Below are 21,272 nucleotides of genomic sequence, written 5' to 3' on the forward strand. Positions count from 1 at the left end.
AACTATCTTTCAAACAGATACAGAAAAATTGATTTTACATTATCATCCTGCGTATTCACGTCTTGTAAGCCAGCACTCAGCTACTAAGGGTGCTTACTCCCAGTTACAATATACATGGAGATGTATGCTGTTAACCATATACTCACTTCTGCTTTTTTTCCCAATCTCTCATTTTACGCTTTTTCATGAAAACAGACACTGGCATGGCTACTGATGAAGTGAACTGCCTAGGACTTTCTTTAAGCGCTATGCAAAATCTCTATTCAAGGCTTTAAAACATGCCAAGTTCTATCTGTAGAGGTTTAAAATAAACCTTTTAAAAGAAATGAGCCAATCCATTACTACGAAAATCTAACATGAATCACCAGAAGCACAACATTCCATCAGTGCATGCTTTTTTATTGATGACTACTATCAGCATGAAATCAAGGTAATGTAATGGGGAAGTACAGTGGTAAAACTGGGTAAAAAACCCTCAAAATGTTTGCTTAAGACTTCAACAAAGTCAAGATTTGGCATTTCACAGGAGAAGATACCCTAGATGAAGGATTTTACCATTTGGAATTATAATGGGAGAATTAACAGAAGTATTTCACCTTGAAAAACACTCTAAATGAGAAAACCAAGTAACAGTAGAATTAAGTCAGTGCTGTAGGTTAGGTAACACTACACCAAACTTCGGTGTTCCCCGTTCCTCCAGTGTGCAAAGAGTCCATTGTGCATAGAGCAACACCTAATGTTCAACTGCATAAAAATATTGCTTCAAAAGACAACTTCAAATTCTGTGCAAAAATCAAGAAGGTTTTGCTCAGAAGACATTAAAGCTAAATTGTCACAAGCTACATTGCCGCTGTAGCAACAGCATTATAATTATAGCTAACAGCCCACCTGCATCTTTACCCTGCAGAATGCAAAGTTATTTCACAATCTGGAAAACCTTGCATGCAAATTTTATACAGAACAGGAATTACTGAAATATATCCACCACTGAAATATAGACACCTCTGGAACAAAACATAACAGCCATTAAAACAGCACTCTGCAACACTTTGCAAGAGTTTAGGGTGAAAGTGCAAACCTTATGCAAATCGAACTTAATATTTACCTGGTACATTTAAAGCATAAACTAAAAGCGACACGTAAAAATGTATGATGAAACATGTTTTCCCTCTTCATAATCTTCACTGGCACACTACCACATACAGACTAAGTGACAGGTAAGAGAGTAACTTGTATTGAACCTTACTTATTTGGAGAGCACACCCAAAGGAGGAAAAAAGTCTCAGGAAACTGCTTTCTAATTCTGGGTAAACAACCAAGCCATCTTAAAATGGCACAGACAATAAAATGAAAACCCAGTTCTTCCTGTTGAATTGTTTTGCTGACCAGAGCTGGATTCTCCTGCAACTTCAAGACTGTGCAGTAACTTATAGCTTGGAAAGTGTTAAAAAACAACAAAAAAACCCCAAAAAACCAAAACCCCCAAACCAAAAAAACCAACCAAACAAACAAACGAAAGCTAAAGCAGCAGGTACACACAGAGGAACACAATGTTTGCCCAAACTAAGAATACCAGCCTCTGCCCAAGACAGATTATGGGTACCCCAGCATAGCTGCATGGCCACACAACTCCACCATGCAGTAGTGGTAGAACTGAAAATTTGACCCCAAAGCCTGCTGTGGGAAAGGTGCTTTGAACTAGAGATGCAGCTTTGTAACTGTGATCTCTTTTTTTGATGGGTCACTGAAGTTCAGATACATTCTAGTTGCAAATCTCAACTGGAAACATAGTTACAGATTTTCAGAGTGTAAATTATAGCAGCAACACCTTGCTTAATTCAATGAGCCCCCAGACAATTTACCAGGACATCCATCCTGCCTGCACTGGCCATAACCCTTATGATGGGAGACTGGTTCATGGTTAACCCTTGAGAGCAGGCTTTGACATTGTTTTATTTCTTGTTTAAAAACTTGACTTAGCTTGCCAGCTGTCAAATCTCCACAGCGTTAAACGCACAAACCCATCAGTCAGAAGAACTAACATATAAAGTGACCAGTGCTATTAATTCAACCCAGAAACCCTAAATTGATTGAAACTTCAAAGTTCTTCTCAGCAGATTAAAGGTGATACATAGGACAAATACCTGTATCACTATAACCTTAGTTACTACTATTTTACAGTCTTAGGACACTCACTGCTACTTAGCAGAAATAAAGAGATGCATACAGGAAAAGGCAAAACACACAAAATACAGATTTTGGATTCACTTGGTGGTCTCTGTAGAGAGAGACTTCATGGGCTCCATAAGCAGAGCGCTTGGGAAAAGGCACCACCTCTTTTGCTCTTCACCTGAAAGTTCATACACAAGCTGAACTCGGCACCTACCCTTCCAGAACAACTAAGCAGCTTATTTGTGTTATTGCACATAAAACAGAGACATGAGGTTTACACCTAATGTTTGCCAGTTCAAAGGGATTCTTCCTTGTATTGCTCAGTTTAGCACTAGACTAGTGTAGTCTGAAAGTTTTCCAGGATAACTACTAGATGGAACACTGAATAAGCAGCAAGAATATCCTCTTCTCCTCTTTTTTAATGTTTTGAATTTGCTCTCCAGCTTGTCGAGCCCCTGCTGAAATGCCTCATGTTCTCTCACTCTGCTAGAAGCAACAGCTCTCTCCGCCTTACTACAGAGAGGGAACAGGGTGCTAAAAGCAAAGGGCTTGACATAACTATTTCAAGTAGCAGGATCACACTGCTCCCTTCTTCTTCTGACTTAAGGGCAAGAGTGCCAAAATGAGTTGTGGTGAAAAAACCATCTCAGGTAAATATACGTGTTTGTATATACACGTGTGTATGTGTGTGTGTGTATACACACACACACATATATATATATACACATACACACAATAACCAGATGCCCAGCATCTAACCCCTTTCTTTCAAAACTGGTCCACCTAAGGATGTACACTCAAGTCTCCATACACTCCCTGCACAGCTTTAAAATGGTTGCCCACAAGCCAAATACTGCTACTCCTGCTGCCTATTCATCAACTCTAGGATTAAAATTACAAATAAAACTCTTCAGTGGCTAACTACTGTGGTACGCTCATTTGAGATGTGGAAGATCCAGCTTCAAGTCTCCGACTGGACACAAATGAAGGAGGGCTTTGAAAGTATATTCTAATATCCAAGCTAAAGATCTTAACCAAGACTATCAGCCACATTAAGATGGAAGAGCTACCTCTCAAATTTCTAAAGATTTTAGTGAAAGCTTGACATTTCTTCCTGAAACTTCATCATTACTTTCTACAGTGACCACTCTAAGACATAGCTGTGCCAGTTATAAATCTTCCTGTCTTTAAGTCCTAAAAGAGAAAAAGGAACAGAGATGGCAAAGAAGCCAGGCTAACATACGTCTATGGGACATCCAGGTGAAAAAAGTAAAGCAAAATAAAAAATTCTAACTGCAACAGCCAAATTCACTGATCTTACAAACTCCATAACAAAACTTTGAAAATCCTCCCCCGCTTCCTTCCTTCTACACGGACATCAATCCTATTTGCTTCATGGCCACTGCTTCCAGTTCCCAAGTTCTCTCTCACTCTTCTCCCCCAGTTGGAAGACACACTGCGGTTGGCAAAAAACCTGCCACTTCACAGGGAAAACATCACCACACATTGCAATATCTCATCACATCTCATTTTTGAGGTGTTTTCTCCCACTACTACCTGTAAAAGGAAAAGAAATGCTACTATTCTCCATGGGGAAACTGTGACCTGTATTAAGAGAATGACTTTCCCAGTGTAAAACTAGAAATCAGAGACAAAAGGATATTAGATGCCTCTCACATCTCATTGGCCCCATGTGCAGCCACTATACTTTGACCCAATATAACGTACTGAACACTGTGATGACAGTATATTATAGTTAACGTGCATTACTTGTGCACCTCACTAATCGTAACATTTCAAGAATATCAAACACAACACAACATTCTTGTCCGCACCTTTCCATAAAGCCAGTGCAAAGGAAATTAGATTCACATGGTTAGAAATAAAAACCACTTTGCTATGGAACAAAGAAAAATTGTTCCAAAAAAGTTGTCCCGCCTCCGTCTCCTGCCATCACAGAAGAAAACCATCACAGATTCCTGCCAATAGCTCCCTAGAAAAGCCTCTCTGAAGGAAAAATAAGGCCATTAAAGCAAAAGATAAAATGACATTGCTACTTCAAAAAAAAAAAAAAGTTATATTCCTTTTAGTAATTACAAACAAGGAACACACATCAGCCCTTAAAGGAATGCCACAGAAGATGCTCTACCCACTTCGGTCATTCAAGACACACAGTTTCTTCACCTTTGTTAAGGTTTTGCTAATCAGTAGGGCTATCTTGCCCTGAAAGCTTCTCATTTGGATTCCACTTTAAAAGCACCCAAAACCCAATTACCTCCAGCTTCCCTTCCTTCCTCCCCCAAATCTACCAGGTAGTGCTGTGACATTTTTCCAAGAAACAGGCTCTGAGCTTTGACCTCTCTCACTCCAGCATTTGATGACATTAAGTGAGAAGAATCAAAAGCAAGCTCATACATAACACTTCAGCTACACACACTTTGTTACTTACATGCAAGTACTAAATTTTTCAGCCCATGTGGAAAACATTAACCTAAAGCAAATTAAACCAGCATGATTTCTGACATGACAGTGAACTAAAACTGAATGGGATGCTAGGGAATGAAGGTTAGTTAAACAATGAGCAAACATGATCCACCATTATAGAACAGTCAGACAAAACATCAGAATTTAACCTAAGGAATCACATTTGCTTCACAGTTCTGTCTGAAGAGAGGGGTCCACATGGATACCTGTGCTTATTACAATGAATACTGACTATAAGAAACACTGATTTTTTAAATGAACACTAATGCATTTGTCTTCTCCTTTTGAAAGGCAAGTGGCAGTCCTCCATGACACTGTAATACTTAATGCCACAGTAAATGTTTTGGGGTTTGGGTTTGTTTTTTTCAATGTTCGGCTGGCACACTTTATAGAGATGGGATTGGTACTGTTCTTTCCTTTTACGTATTCCACTGTTGAGAAAGCATTTTCAAAGACTAACTAAAAGCATGTTCACAAGGGACATAAGATCTGTCACTCTTGAGATAAGAGAACATTATGCAGAATATCAGAAAAAACCTACCCTGGAGTGTGTATTTCCCTTTTCCAGTGTGAGCTGTCAAGCAGAATCTATGCAAGTCCATTTACTTAAACAGCAAAGTCAAACATACGTGAAAAGTTTCTACGCTAACTGAAAACCAATGATACTGAGGAGTTTGATACATGGATAATTTCCCTTTAGCTAAAAGAAAGCTGGGAAGGCAGAAAGAAGCAAGCTATACCTCACACTGCTGGATTTAGCTGCTATAGTAAATTGTGTCACATTCCAGAAAAACAGATGCTTCTACCCCACAGCAGTACCACACTCAGTGGTAAGGTTAGGAGTCAACCCAGAGAAAATAAAGAAACAAGCAGGCAAACCTGGCTCTGGAAACTACCAAAGCTTTCTCTCTCATTGATCCCCTATTTCTGCAGATTGTTTTTGTTCAAAGAAAACCTGATTTTCATTTCATTTTGGATGAACACCAGGGACTGAACACAGTGCATTATAACAAAACTTCGTATTTAAACTTTTATTAAATCTTGTAATTCTCCAACATTCCTAGAAACAACATGAGCTCTCCCTTCTGGCAAATATAATGACTGGCTTTTGAATTTAGTATACACTGCACAGCTCAATTCAGGATCACTACATTTCATTAATTTGGGGGAGTGGGGCATCCACATTCATGCAGTTTGATTCTCTGTTCCCTTTTATGGGTGTCAGAGACATTTGTGAACAAGGCACTGACTGTACTTTAAAATAGCACTTTTGAACCTCTACTCTGTAGACCTGTGGGGTCTATGGCCTTACTCTGGTAAGCACTTGGAACATAAAAGAAAAAACAAACCCCACAGAAATGCATTATACTGAGGCCCACATCAACCCCCTTCTAGGGATCTGCAGATCTAAAAAAGTCTGAAAAATAATCGTGTCAAGTGTTTCAATTCAGGCAGCAGCTCACAGGTTTTGTCAAGAAGGCATCTCATCAGTCTGTGCTTCTGCTATCTATGGCACTGGGGGAATGTGGCACTAACAAATCAAGAAACCAAGAAAAGTAGAATATTATTGGGTGATGAAGCTGGAAAAAAGGAAAGGCAGAAAAAAGCACAGCTCAAAAATTATTAAAGGAAAACTGAATAGCAAGAAAGAGCTAGCTTTAAGGGGAAAAAAAAAGTTTCAAGGCAACTTTGCTTCCTCATCAGTTCAGGAAAGCTGTATGAACCAGAAGTGGAGAAACATCATCTCCGTAACGGTTTCTTCAAAGCCCACTGATGTCTCCCATGGAGACATGGGCACTACGATTCTGAACGGTGACAAAACAGGAACTGAAAAAGCAAATATAAACCTCCACTGGATATTCCCACCCTTTGCAAACAAACTAGGGAAGAGCACAGCCCTGTCGCATTCCCCTTCCCGTGGCGTGCAGCACATTCACGAGGGAGACAGCTACAGCCCGCAGCACTCCCCGGCAGAACTGCTCTGGCGAGGCTGGAAAGATCATAGCAAGGGAGAGGTCTGGTAGACTTTGTGTGCCCTTTACCTCCACCAAATCACGCTGGCTATGTGCGCATAACGCTTGCTTTGTACGCATCTCGCAGGTCCTGTGAGCTCAAGTTTGCACGTAGCAAATGGAGAAACAAGTCCCTGTAAATAACAGAGTTGGGTGTTTTCCTAGTTTTCCATAGGATTTCCACGCTATTGCTTGAAAGAAGAAAGAAAAAGGAAAATCCGGAAACGGATTAGCCGTAAGTTACAGAAATTTATTACAAATCAAACCCACTTGATGCAATTTTCCAGCAAAGCTTTTACTGATTTAAGCCGGAAACCAAAATCGTAGCTGGCAGAGCAAAATCGTTGCATATGTCAGCTCCTAATTCAGCTTAGTCACTGTCACCGTACTCCAGGGTATTTGGAGGTCATACCTGATTAACCCAAGTTAACAATCTTGCGTCTTCTAGTGCTGAGGCCCCACTTAGAATGAAATTGGAGAATGCAATCCTTCATCTACATGCTCAGGCCTTCCCAACAGCACAAACAGTAATTCAGCCTCAGATTTCTCAAAAAATCTCTTGCAAGCTCACATTAAAAACAGATGGACTGTGCTCCATGGGAACAACAAACCGCCTCACTTTTTTTTTTTTCTTTTGTGGGAAGATGCCTTTAAAAAGTAAATGAATGCAGTAAGGATAAAAATACGGGTTGTGGTATCTACTGATCTTTCTCAGCCAAAGCATCCAGGGAGGACTTCATTCACCAGGCACCATGGAAAAAAAGAACAGGAGGGGGTTTTTGCTAAAAAGGACTAGTTTTCTTTCAAACACTGTTAGCGTACTGAGTTTTCTTGAGGTTTTCTGTTTTCTTCCTCTCTTTCCCCCCGTATATACTTGGTGTTTCATTTTTGTTTTTGCTTTCTATCATAATACATTTTCACAAAAATTCACTTTTAGTTTCTTTTGAGAAAACACTGGCACTAGGTTGGATACATGAAGCTATGTGTTAACTACCATAGATTTAAAGTAAAAATGAGATATGCAAATAGGATGAGGCCTTTGTGACTCCACCACTTGCTTCTTCAGCAATTTTTTCAAGGTATTCTCCCACTCCTTAAAAAAAAAAAACAAACAGATGAAAAACATGACACCCCCCCCCAAACCCTTTTCTCCCACAATTAGTTTTATTCTGTTCCCCTCCTCTCTTGAGACAGGCCAGAGCACAGTCTGACTCACTGTTCAAAATCAGGTTTTTGGTTTGTTAGGACGGTTCTGAATGTGAAAGTCTTTTATTTTTCTCTTCAAAAGCAGAAAAGAGGCTTGCAAACTTAAGGAAAACAGAGTTAAGCAAAACAGAAAAAGCAGAACCACTGCCACCCCTCCCCCCTCCCCAATTTCTATCAAAATGATTAAACTGCCACCCGAGACTTAGCAAAATAGCTGAAAAAACTTCAGTTTGAAGCGATGTTACAATAAAAAATAAGTAGCTGGGTAAGTGTCCACTTAGTCTTTCCACTTTATAACAGCTAGTTATGAAATGTGATGTTTAAATGGCAGCACTACAGGTATGCAGAATTCCTTAGTAACCAGTCAGAAAAAAAAAAGGAAAAAGAATGAAAAGCAGAGGGGAAAAAAGAAGGGGGGGGGGAAGAAGAAAGGTTATAAAGGGTAAATCAGAAATTTCTCTGGTAAAGATCACTACTTAACTGTGCCTTAAAACTGACAAGTCATGCAGCGATAAGCACCATTCAACCAATGGAGTAATTTTAAGATAAGAATCCATGTATGCTAAGGGGTTTGGGCCTTCACGCCACATTTCATTACCACAAGACATTTGGCGGGATATGTGAGGGGCCTCTGAGGAATTAAGATTTCATTCCCTTTATTCTTTCCAAAGATACACTATCATGAAGGATGGGAAAAAACTTTCAGTGAAGGAGACAAACTTACTGCCCTCTTGAAGCATCTTAAACTGTCCTAGAATACTTCCTAGAATCTAAAAATGACATCAAAAATAACATCCTTCCATTGGCATTCCCTTTATTTTTATCTTTTCAAAGTAATAGATGAAATTAAAAGTATTTGGAGCTTTAAGGTTAGGGCCTAAACTTTCTCTTCTTTTTGCAGCACTGGAGACAAAGACTTGTTTAATGAAAATGTGCGTACTTGTTCGCAATTTTTTTATTAAAAATGTTGATTTTAAAAAATAAGATCAACTGAATAATTGTCAATCTTTCAAAATAAGATACAATGCCAGAAAAGGCTGTTTAAACAGACTTGTCATCTTTGATTTTTATCAAATCTTAGGAGAACTGTTATATAGGCTAAGTCAGCTCTTGAATTAAAAAAAACATGACCATGGCACTTCCCCCCCCCCTCTTTTTTCTTTTTTAAAATCTTTGGGTCATGCTATACATCTCTAGAATGAAAGTCCATTGCCACAAATAACCCATTGCCTCTTCTTGAAATAAAATGAAGTGCACCAGAATAGGTCATCTTTGCTAAACATTTGACTTGAATTAACAGAGCTGGACTAACATCATCGCCCCTTTCACCGGTCAGAGGAGTGAGCATGACAACATAAAGTAGTAGCATTAGAACACTTAACAGCAGCTGGTTTGTGTTTTAGCACCTGAAACTCCTAACAGCTGCATTGAGTTGATATATGAGGGTCCTGATGTCATTACAAAGCTTCAAGATACATGGCTCATGAGAAATGGGAAGAAAGGGCCTCTTTGGAAACAGACATCCAAGCTGAAAATAATCAATGAAACCCACGTTCTGAAGAAAAAGAGCATCTGTGAGTTTCAGCAGGCTTCCACAGTCTTCCAACAAACATGCCACTGAGAGTTTAACTACAGTGGTTGCTATAAGCCACATTAAGGAGAGAAATACAGGCAACCGCTACATTGGCTAAATATATGTAGCACTAATTTAGAGCAGGCGTATGCATCGTTTTATTTATGTGAGAACTAAAAGGTTGGAATTCCTTGGCTGGAATGAATGGGGATAAATCTATGGTTCAGCAGCAAACTGCAATGCAACGAAGTTTTGGTTAATTTGAATACAGTACTGCCCTCCCTATTATCTAAAGATCTCAAAGTAGTTGTACAAGAAATTGCTTACAGCTAAGATGGTCACAGGTTATCCTCCTTCAGAACAACAGAACTCTTCACTAAACAGATAAAATTTACTTGTGCACAAGGCAGACTCCTAATCTCAAAAGGTCACCACATTTCATATCAAAAGCAAAACACATTGCTCAACCTCACTCTCAGTAATAAGAACGTATTGCACACTATGTAGTGAAAGTATTTCACCTACAGCTTTCCCTGCAAGAAATTTAAATAGAATTCCACCCTTTCTTCTGCCTAAAACTAGTAAACGTTTTATTCAGGAACTGAATATACCTCTGGCTACATCCCTGCTAGTGAACTAAACCAGGTTAGGCCACTTTTGCCATCCATACTGTTCAGCTGTCAGCAGGTCAGAGGTCCCTTGGGCCCAAATCACCAGCATTGCCCCATGTTCACAGTTCACATAAACCGAGTTCAACCAGAATTATTAATGGTAATGACTGGTAACATATCCCACAGGTTGCTGTATGTTTAAAATCGTTGCTGAATCACAATGACAAATTTTCCGTGTCAGAATCAATACACAGGTTGTGTGCGCAACGCAAAAGAAATAGCAACCGCTGTTGCCAGTATACATCTAATACTGTGAGCTGCAGACATAAGAAAGGGTTTCTTTTCTATTTATAATTTTAGCAGTAATGCCATACAGGATCCTCAGACTGTGACGTGGGTTAATTCATAAAATTACTGGGTCAAAATTAGGAGACACGTCCCATGAGTTGATATCCACATTCCTCATAATACCACAAATCACTTTTAGGTTTCCAGCCTTTCTTTTAAATGATAATAATTAAGAAAAGCATGAAGCAACACTTCTATAGCACCTTTTTACTTCTGTGGTTTGTATTAGGTAAGTATCATTACCTGTATGTTTCCAGCAGGGAAATCAAGACACAAAAATATGCAAAGTGCCTTGGCCAATTCACATAGCAAGGCAGAAGTGAGATGTAGGCTTCCTAATTGCCAGTGGCTGCATCACATACCTACAATACACAGAGTTCTTGGCTGGCACTTGGGCATCAGCTGTTGGCTGATTAGTCCTAGTAATGACACTAGCAGGTGGCAGTGCTGATTCAATAAATAACTGTTACACCCCATCCTCCAGACATCATTCATGTCACCCTTGGAGATAAAATAACCGAATTCAGTCATGCAAGTCAGAAAAGGCTTATCATTTTCCTATCCTGAGCAAGTGTGGGTTAACGTCCTCTCTTCCACCATCAACAAAAAATAACAGGCCCCAACCAAATCGACTGCTATTTGTGCTTTCAAGCTGACATGAGACATTGGTATGTTGAAGCAATTAATGTTGAACAAACAAAATCAGATAATGTAATATGGACAACTGCACATGGTTGCAGGCCATCCAGTCCAGTTTAAGAAGAATCCTAAACAGCAGAAAACATTTCACTCAGTTAATCCTTAGCCTTGCAAAATGCTCAGTAAAACAACCCAATCCCTGCACGGGACAGGACACAGTAACAAGCTTCAGGAATAGACCCTTGATTTGCCAGTCCCTCACAGGGGAAAGGTGATGGCACAGTACTGAAATAACAAGAGAATATAGGAGGCTACAGCAATAACCTAACCTATAACCTAATAAAACCTGATGGACATCAGTAGTGCCAAAAATACTTACCAGTTCGTAGTTGCTTGGAAAAAAGCAGGGTGTCACCACCTGGAATAAAAAATAATAATAAAATAAGGAAAAAAAAAAAAGATACTTCTTTTGGAGATGACCCAATGATTGAGCTCCCTCAAACACTGTGAAATCCAGGCAGAGTCAAAGGGGCACCAACCAGACCAGGTGGAGAATCTGAGTGTCCACAGCTGCTCTCAGCTGCATTGCTTGCTCTCAGCTCCCTGAAGAGTCAGCATCAGCTCAATGCTAACTCACTGCCCTGCTCCCATGCTGTGATCAGCGAAACAGGTTGAAGAGTAATGTCTTCCCTCAGGTCACATATGCAGGGAAACATAGAGGGATTTCTCCCCCGCCTCCATCCATCCTTTGCAGCATTCTTCTAGTATCATCTCAGTTTTAGTTAATAAGTAAGTATTCTGCTATTCAAGTAATCTAGAACTTCAGCAGTTCCCAATACCTTATCCTTGTTCTGGATTTTTTTTACAGGGTGTGGGCTGAGCAGAGCAAGCAGAAGAGATATTCTGTGGACTCACGTAATTTCAGAGGCTTGGCTCCAAGTTAAAACACTTCCTATGGAGAACATGTTCTGCACACATCACATCAAAAAAAGCCCAACCAACCTTGTTTGAATATTCAAAAACCAAAACACAAAGAAAGCCAGGAAAAGCATGACTAACTCAGATTACACGATGATCTAGGGAAAAGCAAGTGTTAGCTTCTTTCTACAGTCCCCTACAGCAGGCACCCTCAGACCTCACAGATACAGTCAAAAGATTGTGGTTCATCAATTTACAGCACTCACCTGAGCTTCAGTAATCGTGCATGCTCACTTTAACACACACCTTGAGGTTAACCCCAGTGAAAACTCTTTCATTTAACACGTTCACCTTCACAGTTGTGGCTCTCCAGGACAGACTCACCTCTTGGCCAGCAGAGCTGAGCCAAAAACTCCGTGGCAACACCTGGACTACGAAGGGGGAGTTTTCTCTGAGGAACTGCCGGTGAGCTGTCCTACCAGCTCTCAAGTCACTGTGCACAGAGTGGGTTACTGAGCAGAAGGGGCCTGATGTATCATTTATAATCCTTAGAATAATAAAAAGAAGATGCAGACTATGCAACAGAGCAAGCTGCAAGAACAAAAAGAAACATCAGTCTTGTCGGCAGCACAGACAAAAAGAGACAGACCTGACTGCACCAGGACAACCCACTCCGGTCTTAACTCTCAGGAACAGCTTTTGACCACTAGCATGGAAGGGATGGCGTTTGCCTCCATAACTGCTTGTGGAAAAAGATGTACCTCATTCTCAATGCTTCTTAAATCACAAAGTACTTATAAAAAGAAAAAAAAAAAAAAAAAAGTAGAACATTGATTTTCAACACCCAGCCTCCTTGTGATCTCCACATTACCCCTAAAGAAAACAGGACAGATATGAACACTTGAGGTTTGTCTGCTACACCCTCTGACTCCTCAGTGGGCTTGCAAATCCCAGGTCTTAATAAGCTGCATTTCTGCAGCTCATTTCATGACTGCCACTCATGATTCACTAGTCTATCCAACCAAACACCCATACTAAACACATGGAAGATGTTAACTAAGCTGTCATGATAGCATTCCTGTTGTTGAAAGCAAAGACAACATCTGCCTCTGTAACCTCCAGCCTGACACAGCATGTAAAACCTCGCATGCCACCTTCAATTACAACCACCAATTCTCCTTTCGAGCCCGAGAGGCAAACCACGAGGCAGAGCAGTGTGTAGCAGAAGAACCGAAGCCATGCACACCCTGCACCACCACCACGAGCAGCAAACACCGCATCTACGGAGGAAAGGCTGTCCCCCATCGTCCTGACCACGCAATTACATAGTACTTATTCTAAGCACTAAATATCAGTTTTTGCTAGCGTTTTCATTAGCAACACCTAAGGTCAAAATAGATAAAAACTGGAATTTCAACAATTACTTTTCTCTTGCTGCCTATACTAGGAAGAAAAGAGAGAATTAATGGAAACCCCAGAGGAGTTTGCAGGCTGACTGGGTAGTGCAGCGGAAAAGCAGAGATGAACTAATATTACATGCTCACGTAATTAATAATTGGAACCACTGCCAAATAAAATTGTCATCACTGGAGCACATAAATATCATCTCTGCTCTCTCCCTTCCCTCCAGTGTTAAAAACCCTCAAGGAATCAAGTACCTCCTTTCCCCTTGGCTAACCAAAACAAAACTCTGCTGTAACCTCCTCGATAATTACAGCTGACTTACTTCCTAAGAAAAAGAAAAATCCCCTACATGCTGACACAAGAGCACTGGGGACATCCCACTAGAAAAGAATTTCAGCAGAGAATTACGGATCTTTTTTGGCAGATCTGTGGCATCTTATTCAGGCAACTCACACAGACTCGGGGCTGTAAGAAGATGAGAGCTAACGTTACAGGTGACGCTTGATTTCTTCTTCTCTGAGCTTCACTATGCCTACAACAGCTGTATATAGCAAACTGACTTTACAGATAGACTCCATCTTCTCCTGGTTGCGTGTCTTTTGCACTGTCTTTTTACAAAGATCAACACCTTAGATTTAGATGGTACTGTTCTAGGACTACCGAAGAGTCACATAATACCCGTCCCGGTGTACACAGCAATTCCTTTGCCCTTGCACACTGCCACTTACCACCACATTGAACTGTCACTGAACTGCAAAGCACTCAAAATGCATCACACAGCTGAAGACCTGGAGGCATTGCTACTGTTTTCAAGCTACAAAACTCAATGCAAGACACACTGAATCACCCAAGGTGCACTGACTTTTTTTCCTCTGACTCCATACACACAAATAGCATATTTCTTCTCAGATGAAGCAAAACATTCAAGATCTCTATGTATCCCAATTTCAGTTCACATGAGCAGTTGCAACAAATTCTTCCACGGTTAATCCAGACACAGGTTAAAAGCAAAGGAGCTGACGTGTTCACAGATAACAGAGAGGCTATCATGAGGTCTAGGCAACCTAAGTTGAGGATATGTGAGCGGCTCCACCTCTTTTTCCTGGTTTGCAATAATCTGAGACGTGCTAAAAAAATCAGCATTTAGAGAAAAAGCGTAGACCTGGAAAGCAAGATTGCAGGACTTCAATCCAGTATCAATGCAGAGATAGAAAACGGAGTATAAATGTCTCATTCATTGGTTTAAAAAGCTATACACGCTGTGTACCAACTGCACAAAACAATAAACTTCAGAAAGACTTTTCAGATCCCCCAACTGAAGCTACAGCTAATCTTAAAAAAGACATTTGCAATCACCCGGTTTGTCAGCTTTCAATCATATCTTTATTCTTGTAAGAAATATACTGGATATGAATTAGTGTAATATTTCATAGTTCCACACAACCAAGGTACATTTAGCTTCTGTACTTCTGCACATTCACGTATTAACAAGCAATACCAGAATATGGGAATGCCTTGCCTGATTTTCAAAAACAGTCACCTCTTCAGTGCCCAGCGCATACATACACATGCATATAGACACGTTAGTCTACCCACAAATAACCAAGCAAATATTTGAAAGACAAACTACCTGTTCTTGCATACACAGTTAATATGGAAACACCTTCCCAGTGTGATACTTCCTGAATCAATCCTTAGCTTGGAAAAAGTCCCATATTGACAGAAAAAGATTTAAAAGAATTACTTTGATGAAGAATTCTGACTCCAGTGAATCTGCGGGTAATTTTCCTTCATACGACTGTAACACCACTCACATCAGTTAATGAGTAACCAACCAACATGAGATAAATGTTAACTCAAACAAGAAAAAATGTCAACAACTGGCAGGGTATCTGGCACTAAGGAAATAAAATCTGTCCCCACTTGCTGTAACAGACACACAACAGTGCCCCCCACTGTTGCACAACAGGTCATTTGCTGGCATCTCCGACATTTATATTTCAATGTTTTTTTTTACTCCCAGATGCATCTTTCATTTTTATCTTCCTTAGTTTTTATTTTATTCTTGTAAGATGTAGGTGATCTTTCAGAGGAAGAACCATCTTCAAAGAATAAGCCAGTTATTACCAAGGGTGCATTTCAAAGTCCAAATCTCTATCATATTGCTTTTGCAAAAGCAATTTAACCATTTGGCTGTAATGAATCACTTTCTTCCAAGCTACAGTTTTATCAAGTAAGAACTGCTGGCATGCCTGCCACAGGTTATGTGTAACACAAAGGATGTGCAGGGGGAGGAATCTTCATCAAATATATACATGACCTGCTAAAAAATCCATTGATTCTAGCTCACTACTAATCATGTTACAAAACTGATGAGAAAGGATGAAAAGAGCAGTAAAACAAAGCCACTGACATCCTCCAAATAATGTAAAGCTACAGTGATGTGAGCAGACCTTGTGACTGTTGCATAAATGACTGTCAGGAGTCCACATGGTAAGCTCATTGAAATATTTAATGTGTCTTTATATATATATATATATATATACACACACACTTTTTTTTTTTTTTTTAACACACACACACACTTATCTAGTTATTTACATCTAGAGCTTTGGAGTCAAGTCTTGAAAAATCTAAGAAATTTCTCTGCTTAGTTTTCTTCCTTTAACATGCCTGTCAGTTATCGTCCCCCTTCTCCAACCCACCCCTCAAAACACTCAAATCTTAAATCCCCTTACTCAGTAAGGAAACAAACTAAAAGACAATGAGGGCAGTATACCTTCAAATAACTCTGTGCTCTCAAGGATACAACTTGTAACATGTCAAAATTAAAAATGTAAATCCAAATTCTGGAATAAAAAGGGACATTATTGGGATATTAACTTGGGATTAAAAAGCTACAATGGTAATACACAACTTTTTTTTTTTTTTTTTTTTTAAATAGAACATCTCCAGTTGTGTGATATTAGTTTTTAACGCAGACTTTTGCCCTGGACATACCAAGTATCCTCAGCACTTCATGCCAGACAGAACAGCTCTAAAGCATGCCCAAAACCCACTGAATTTTCCTCTTCAAATTAAGCATTTTTGGACACATTGAAAACTGCAGCCTTAAAGGAAGGCTTAGGAAACACAGCAGAAACTGAAGCAGCACTATGCAGTCACTACAATATCGTAATAAACAAGATACAGTTGTGTTCCCCAAAAACAAAAAAGAGAATAGATACAGTAAAATCAGCACTGAGATTCAATGCAGCTATACATCATTTCCACTCTCACTTCAGAACAACAAATTCTTCTGCACTATGGAAACAACCCTTCTATTTGATTAGCGTGAAGCAGTTTAAGTTAAGTTTGGAAGAAACAAACAAAAAAATTGCACTGTAAATTGCAAAGACAACTACAGTTGAGAGACTGTTAATGGGCTTGGGTCATGAGTATCACTAAAATGCCAAGATTTATTCATATATAATGCTATCATACAGCAAGCAGAAGCTAACTAACATCAGAAAAGCTTCCTAACACATTACATTTTTACTGTCACCTAGTTCTGTGATAAAGTTGCTACAGGGAAAGACAGAATAAACACAGCCAGGAGCTCTGTGAATTCAAAACCAAATTACAACAGTGATATTTTAGCACCATTTTATTAATTTCTCAGCTTCAGTATTTTTTATTTGCTGAAACAATGGTAACACTACCTGCACCCACCTCATCAAGGTGTAAAGAGGATCAGCTGAAGCTTGAGAAACTCTCCATGAGTTTCTCAGCAAAAACATGTGAATAACTGAGTTCTGTAACATCTAAGCCATGTTCCTACAGCCCTGACCCATGCACAATGCCTTTCTGTCTACTTGGGATTATGCCTTATGAAACAAAGTCTGAAAGTAGCACCTGAAATGGAAAGTTACGTACCTTCAGGAGGGATTTCAAAATTTAGCATATTTATGTACATACAAATCCCCCTTTCCCAAGACAAAGCAACAAAGCTGTTTCAAACAAAGTCACTGAAGGAAAAGAAACCTTTCACAAGTAACTAGGAATGCAGTTATCCCAAGATACAGAAATGTATTGTTCCCGTATCTTCGCCACCTCAAAGTCTGGCTTTCTTCCATGCTGTGATATTTGATCTTGCAAAGTCACAGTCCTGACCTACGTTGTGAAAGTTGTTCTCCAGCTCTCCAAGAACACATACAGGGCAAGACATTTGGTACATAGGTTATTTGGGAAAAGGATAAAATAGAAGAACCTCTTCAAAACTCCAATGAAACAGAAGATTCCTTGAATAAAAAAAATGGATGAGTTTCTCCTGATAAGTGTAAACCAGTAACCAGAGATGAAGTCCTTTCCTTTATCAGATCACTGGATTTGCTCCAAGAGTTCAGAAGAAAAGCACAAGAAACTCAGTCAGAACTTGGGTGTAGCTAACAGGGGTTAAACCAACCAGCAGGAGCCAAGATCCTAAAACTAGATTTTTACTGGACTTTGCACTAGCCCTCTGCACTGTGGTTTAGTTTGCCAATCTGAACTGTAAATGGAGTGCTAGCTACCGTCCCTCCTGAGTTAATCTGTTTAACCGCAGGTTTATAAAGTAGGTTGAAATGATTTGATGCTAAATGAGTGCAAAAACATAGCATCTTTGCTCAAAATGTCTCATTTTTCTGCTTCTTTAAAGAACAGTTAAAAAAAATAAATCCTATTTTTGGCAATTGCATGTATCTTTGAGAGACTTGACTTCTGCTTTCTTTGTATCAGATCTGACCTCTCCAGGCTTAATTAAGTACACATTCCTCAGGGAACTATGTTATCCTTTCGGGATTCCAGGCCTATTTATTTTGGTATAATCCCCATGAGAAAACATGCTTCATTTGTGAAGTCAAACAAATCTTGCAACATTACCAGACAGGGAGGGCCCTAGCAAGCAACAGGAATACAGTTCCATGGATATTTTCCTCTCCCAAAGGAACAAACTACCAGCATGGACTGGATTTGCTTGAGCAGAAACAAGTGTGCACCAAACCTGTTGTACCTCAGAATTTTGGACTTTTAACATATATGTTGGTGTGATTTCTCAGGGTTTCAGTCTGCTTCTGACATCTAAGCAATGGTGGTAAGAGCTACAGGCATTATGGTTCCTGTGGTCACAAATGGCACCACACAGTCACCGGTATCAGAAGTTTTAGGAGGAGGAGACAGGAGCTTTGTCACGACAAACGGCAGAGATCACTGCTCAGCCCACAGGTTTCACTGCCTCCAGTGTGCCTCTAACACCTGGGACAGACAGGTGCCCATCAAAGGGAAGCATTAAAGATAACAGAAAAGCACTATTTAAACAAAAAACTTAGGTTAAAATAGGGAGGGGGTGTGATTTTTTTTCTTAATAGATATTAGAGAGAAGAGGGAAACATGGTAGAGGAGGGGTCCAGAAGGCAGCAACGCCAGTCTTCTCTACTCAGCATCACAGAAAGATAGGAAGGCAGAAGTCACATGCCAGACTTGGTGGTAACGAGTTTTGTGGTCTTTTTGTTTGTTTTTTGTTTTATTTCCCTAGAGCTGAAAACCATCCATCTGCAGGATGACTCTCTGCATCTCACTAAGGCCAGTTTAACGCATAAACACGTTAAATGACAAGAAGGAGAGACAGCTCTTTGAATCAGGCGATCCAAAGATAACAGGCCTGGTTTCAGTCCCTGACGGAAGGTCTGCAAGAGTCATGTCAAAGAGGCCGAGTGACCTCCCCAGCAGGAATTTTACAGAAATCCTTCGGGAAAGCTGTTGGGAGCACACTGCTCAACAAGCCAAAGGAGGCCAAAGTAGCCCAAAGGGTTGAGAACCGAGAAGGAACCCCCCACTTTCCCATCAAAATGTATTCTTGTGTTGTAAAGAAGGGGTCCCTCTACAAGGCCCCAGTTCACCCATTTTTGAGATTGAGAGCGCTTTGTTGGAGGCCGACATGAAGGCACTGGAAACACCTGAATTTTACTACAGTGTTTCCGACTTCCTTATATCACAGTCCCAACTTTCATATCCCTCTAGTCAGTTTAACAAATTTCCCTCCTCTCAAAATATATTAAAACAAAGTCTTAAACATGTACATTCCAAATATATCTTCAATTTTCCAGCTATTCAGAAAACAGATAATGCAACAAAAGAGTACAGAATGCTCTCCCTATGACAGACTTAAATATGTATTTTTTTATCATCTAAACTAGCTCTCCCAAACAGATGGTTTTCACTAAAACTGAATTTGCTTTATTATGCTTTAACTGTGGGACATATTTTAAATGTTTTCTTCAGCACAACAAGACAAGGGAAGCAGCCTTTTAGAAATAATTACTAGTAAAATACTATGAAATGCTGTGTTGTCACACAGAAGTAGTAAAAGCAAATTCTAATGAAGCTTAGACATTTCAGCTTGCTGATACAAAACAGTCAGGACTTCTCCTGGGATGGAGCTCATAGCCTTCAAAACACATAGTACTCACTTCATTCTATGTTTCCACAAAGTTGTGGTTATTAATGATGATGTCTATAACTCAGTTTCCATTCTTCCATCAAGTCAGTAAGGCAACTCCTTGCAATCTAAGGCTGGGGTGGCTCCAACTTTTTGAGATGCAATACTGCAAGAGGGAATTCAACCAGTTCCTAGGAATATGCACTCTTCATCAAAACCCCCGGCAAAAGCAGTATAGTATGACACAGCAACGGTGCAAAACGCTATACATCATTGGGACATCTTGCCTGCTACCCAATTACATCCACTGTTGATGTTCAGAGCACCCTTCAAGATGTTGCTATTGCCTTTAGCTGTAACAGTGGATGCAAAAGCAATGCCTCTTGTGTAAAAGCTAAGGGCATCATGTACATAAAGAGTAAACAACTTTTTATAACAGTAATTCACAAAGAAAGGAGTGGTATATTCTTGTAAGCTACTTGATTCCCATTTCCCAGAGAGAATGTGGCATGAACTATATAATGTGACCTAAGGGAGCATTCCAAGCAGAAGCAATGTAAGATGCATCATTCCTGAGTTCTTTGACCCCACTTTAAAAGGCTGACAAATGCCTTACTACCTCTCTTAAAAAAAAAAAAAAAAAAAAGTTACATGGCAAGTCTGTGTGAGATCTCATGCATCTATACAGAAAGGATCAGAGCTAGCCAGAAAATAACTGGACCAGTGAAGAGGTCCATCCCAAAATCAGCCAAAACAGGACATGGCATGGGAGGAAAAAACAAACAAAAAAAAGCCCCAGCTCCCCTAAAATGTCCTAAGATTTTCCACTGGAAAGTTCACATCTGTCATGAAAAATGTAACCTATCCATATTTTGGTGGTGAACAAAGAAAAGCAGAAATTGTTTTGTTTCCTTCCCTCACTAACATCATCTTATCCTCTTTTCCCCTTGCCAACAGCTAGATTTATTTTTAAAAGAAAATCAGCAAGGAAACAAACAAACCTTGAAGTTGTACATGTACCAGCTGGGTCTTGCACAACATAACCAGCTATCTGAAACAGTAAGTTTAAATGAGAGTTCTTATCTAAAAACACTAGCATACTTTAAAATACTTTTTCATTTTTGGAAAGCCCCAGCAAATTAACTGCCAAATACACAATGCTCCAGCACAGCACTTCTGCTACTTAAACAATGCAAGGTTTATGCCCATAAAAAGCAATTTCAAGTCCTCATGTCCCTCAGTAGCGTACAGTTCTGGTTGAATCCGAACGTTTCTTCATTACACAGTTCATTACAGTGATATTGTATCTAACAGAGGGCAAATATTTTGCAGACAGGAGGATCTGCAAAATACTGCTTCTGGGTACAGAAAAAATCTGAAGACCCCTTTGAGCTGCAAATATCAGTTACAAAACTCATACAGTAATTCCTTGGACTTCAGCAGCAAATATT

General features: G+C 39.7%; 1 protein-coding gene across 9 annotated transcripts in view; it reads right to left on the reverse strand.

The window, feature by feature from the left end:
• The window catches only part of TNS3 (tensin 3), a 242,930-nt gene that overhangs the window by 135,596 nt on the left and 86,062 nt on the right, over positions 1–21,272 (reverse strand). For 5 of the 9 annotated variants that reach the window (XM_052794721.1, XM_052794572.1, XM_052794483.1 and 2 more), the window contains one exon: positions 11,425–11,463. The exons of 2 other annotated variants lie outside the window; for them this stretch is intronic. In XM_052794721.1, the coding sequence (XP_052650681.1) occupies positions 11,425–11,463 (39 nt within the window). Of the gene's footprint in view, positions 1–11,424; positions 11,464–14,997; positions 15,072–15,111; positions 15,157–21,272 lie in introns of those variants that run through there. 2 more of the 9 variants (XM_052795059.1, XM_052794975.1) reach the window with 2 other exon arrangements.

This window comes from Harpia harpyja, chromosome 1, assembly GCF_026419915.1.
Source record: "Harpia harpyja isolate bHarHar1 chromosome 1, bHarHar1 primary haplotype, whole genome shotgun sequence".
Classification (NCBI taxonomy): Eukaryota; Metazoa; Chordata; class Aves; order Accipitriformes; family Accipitridae; genus Harpia; species Harpia harpyja.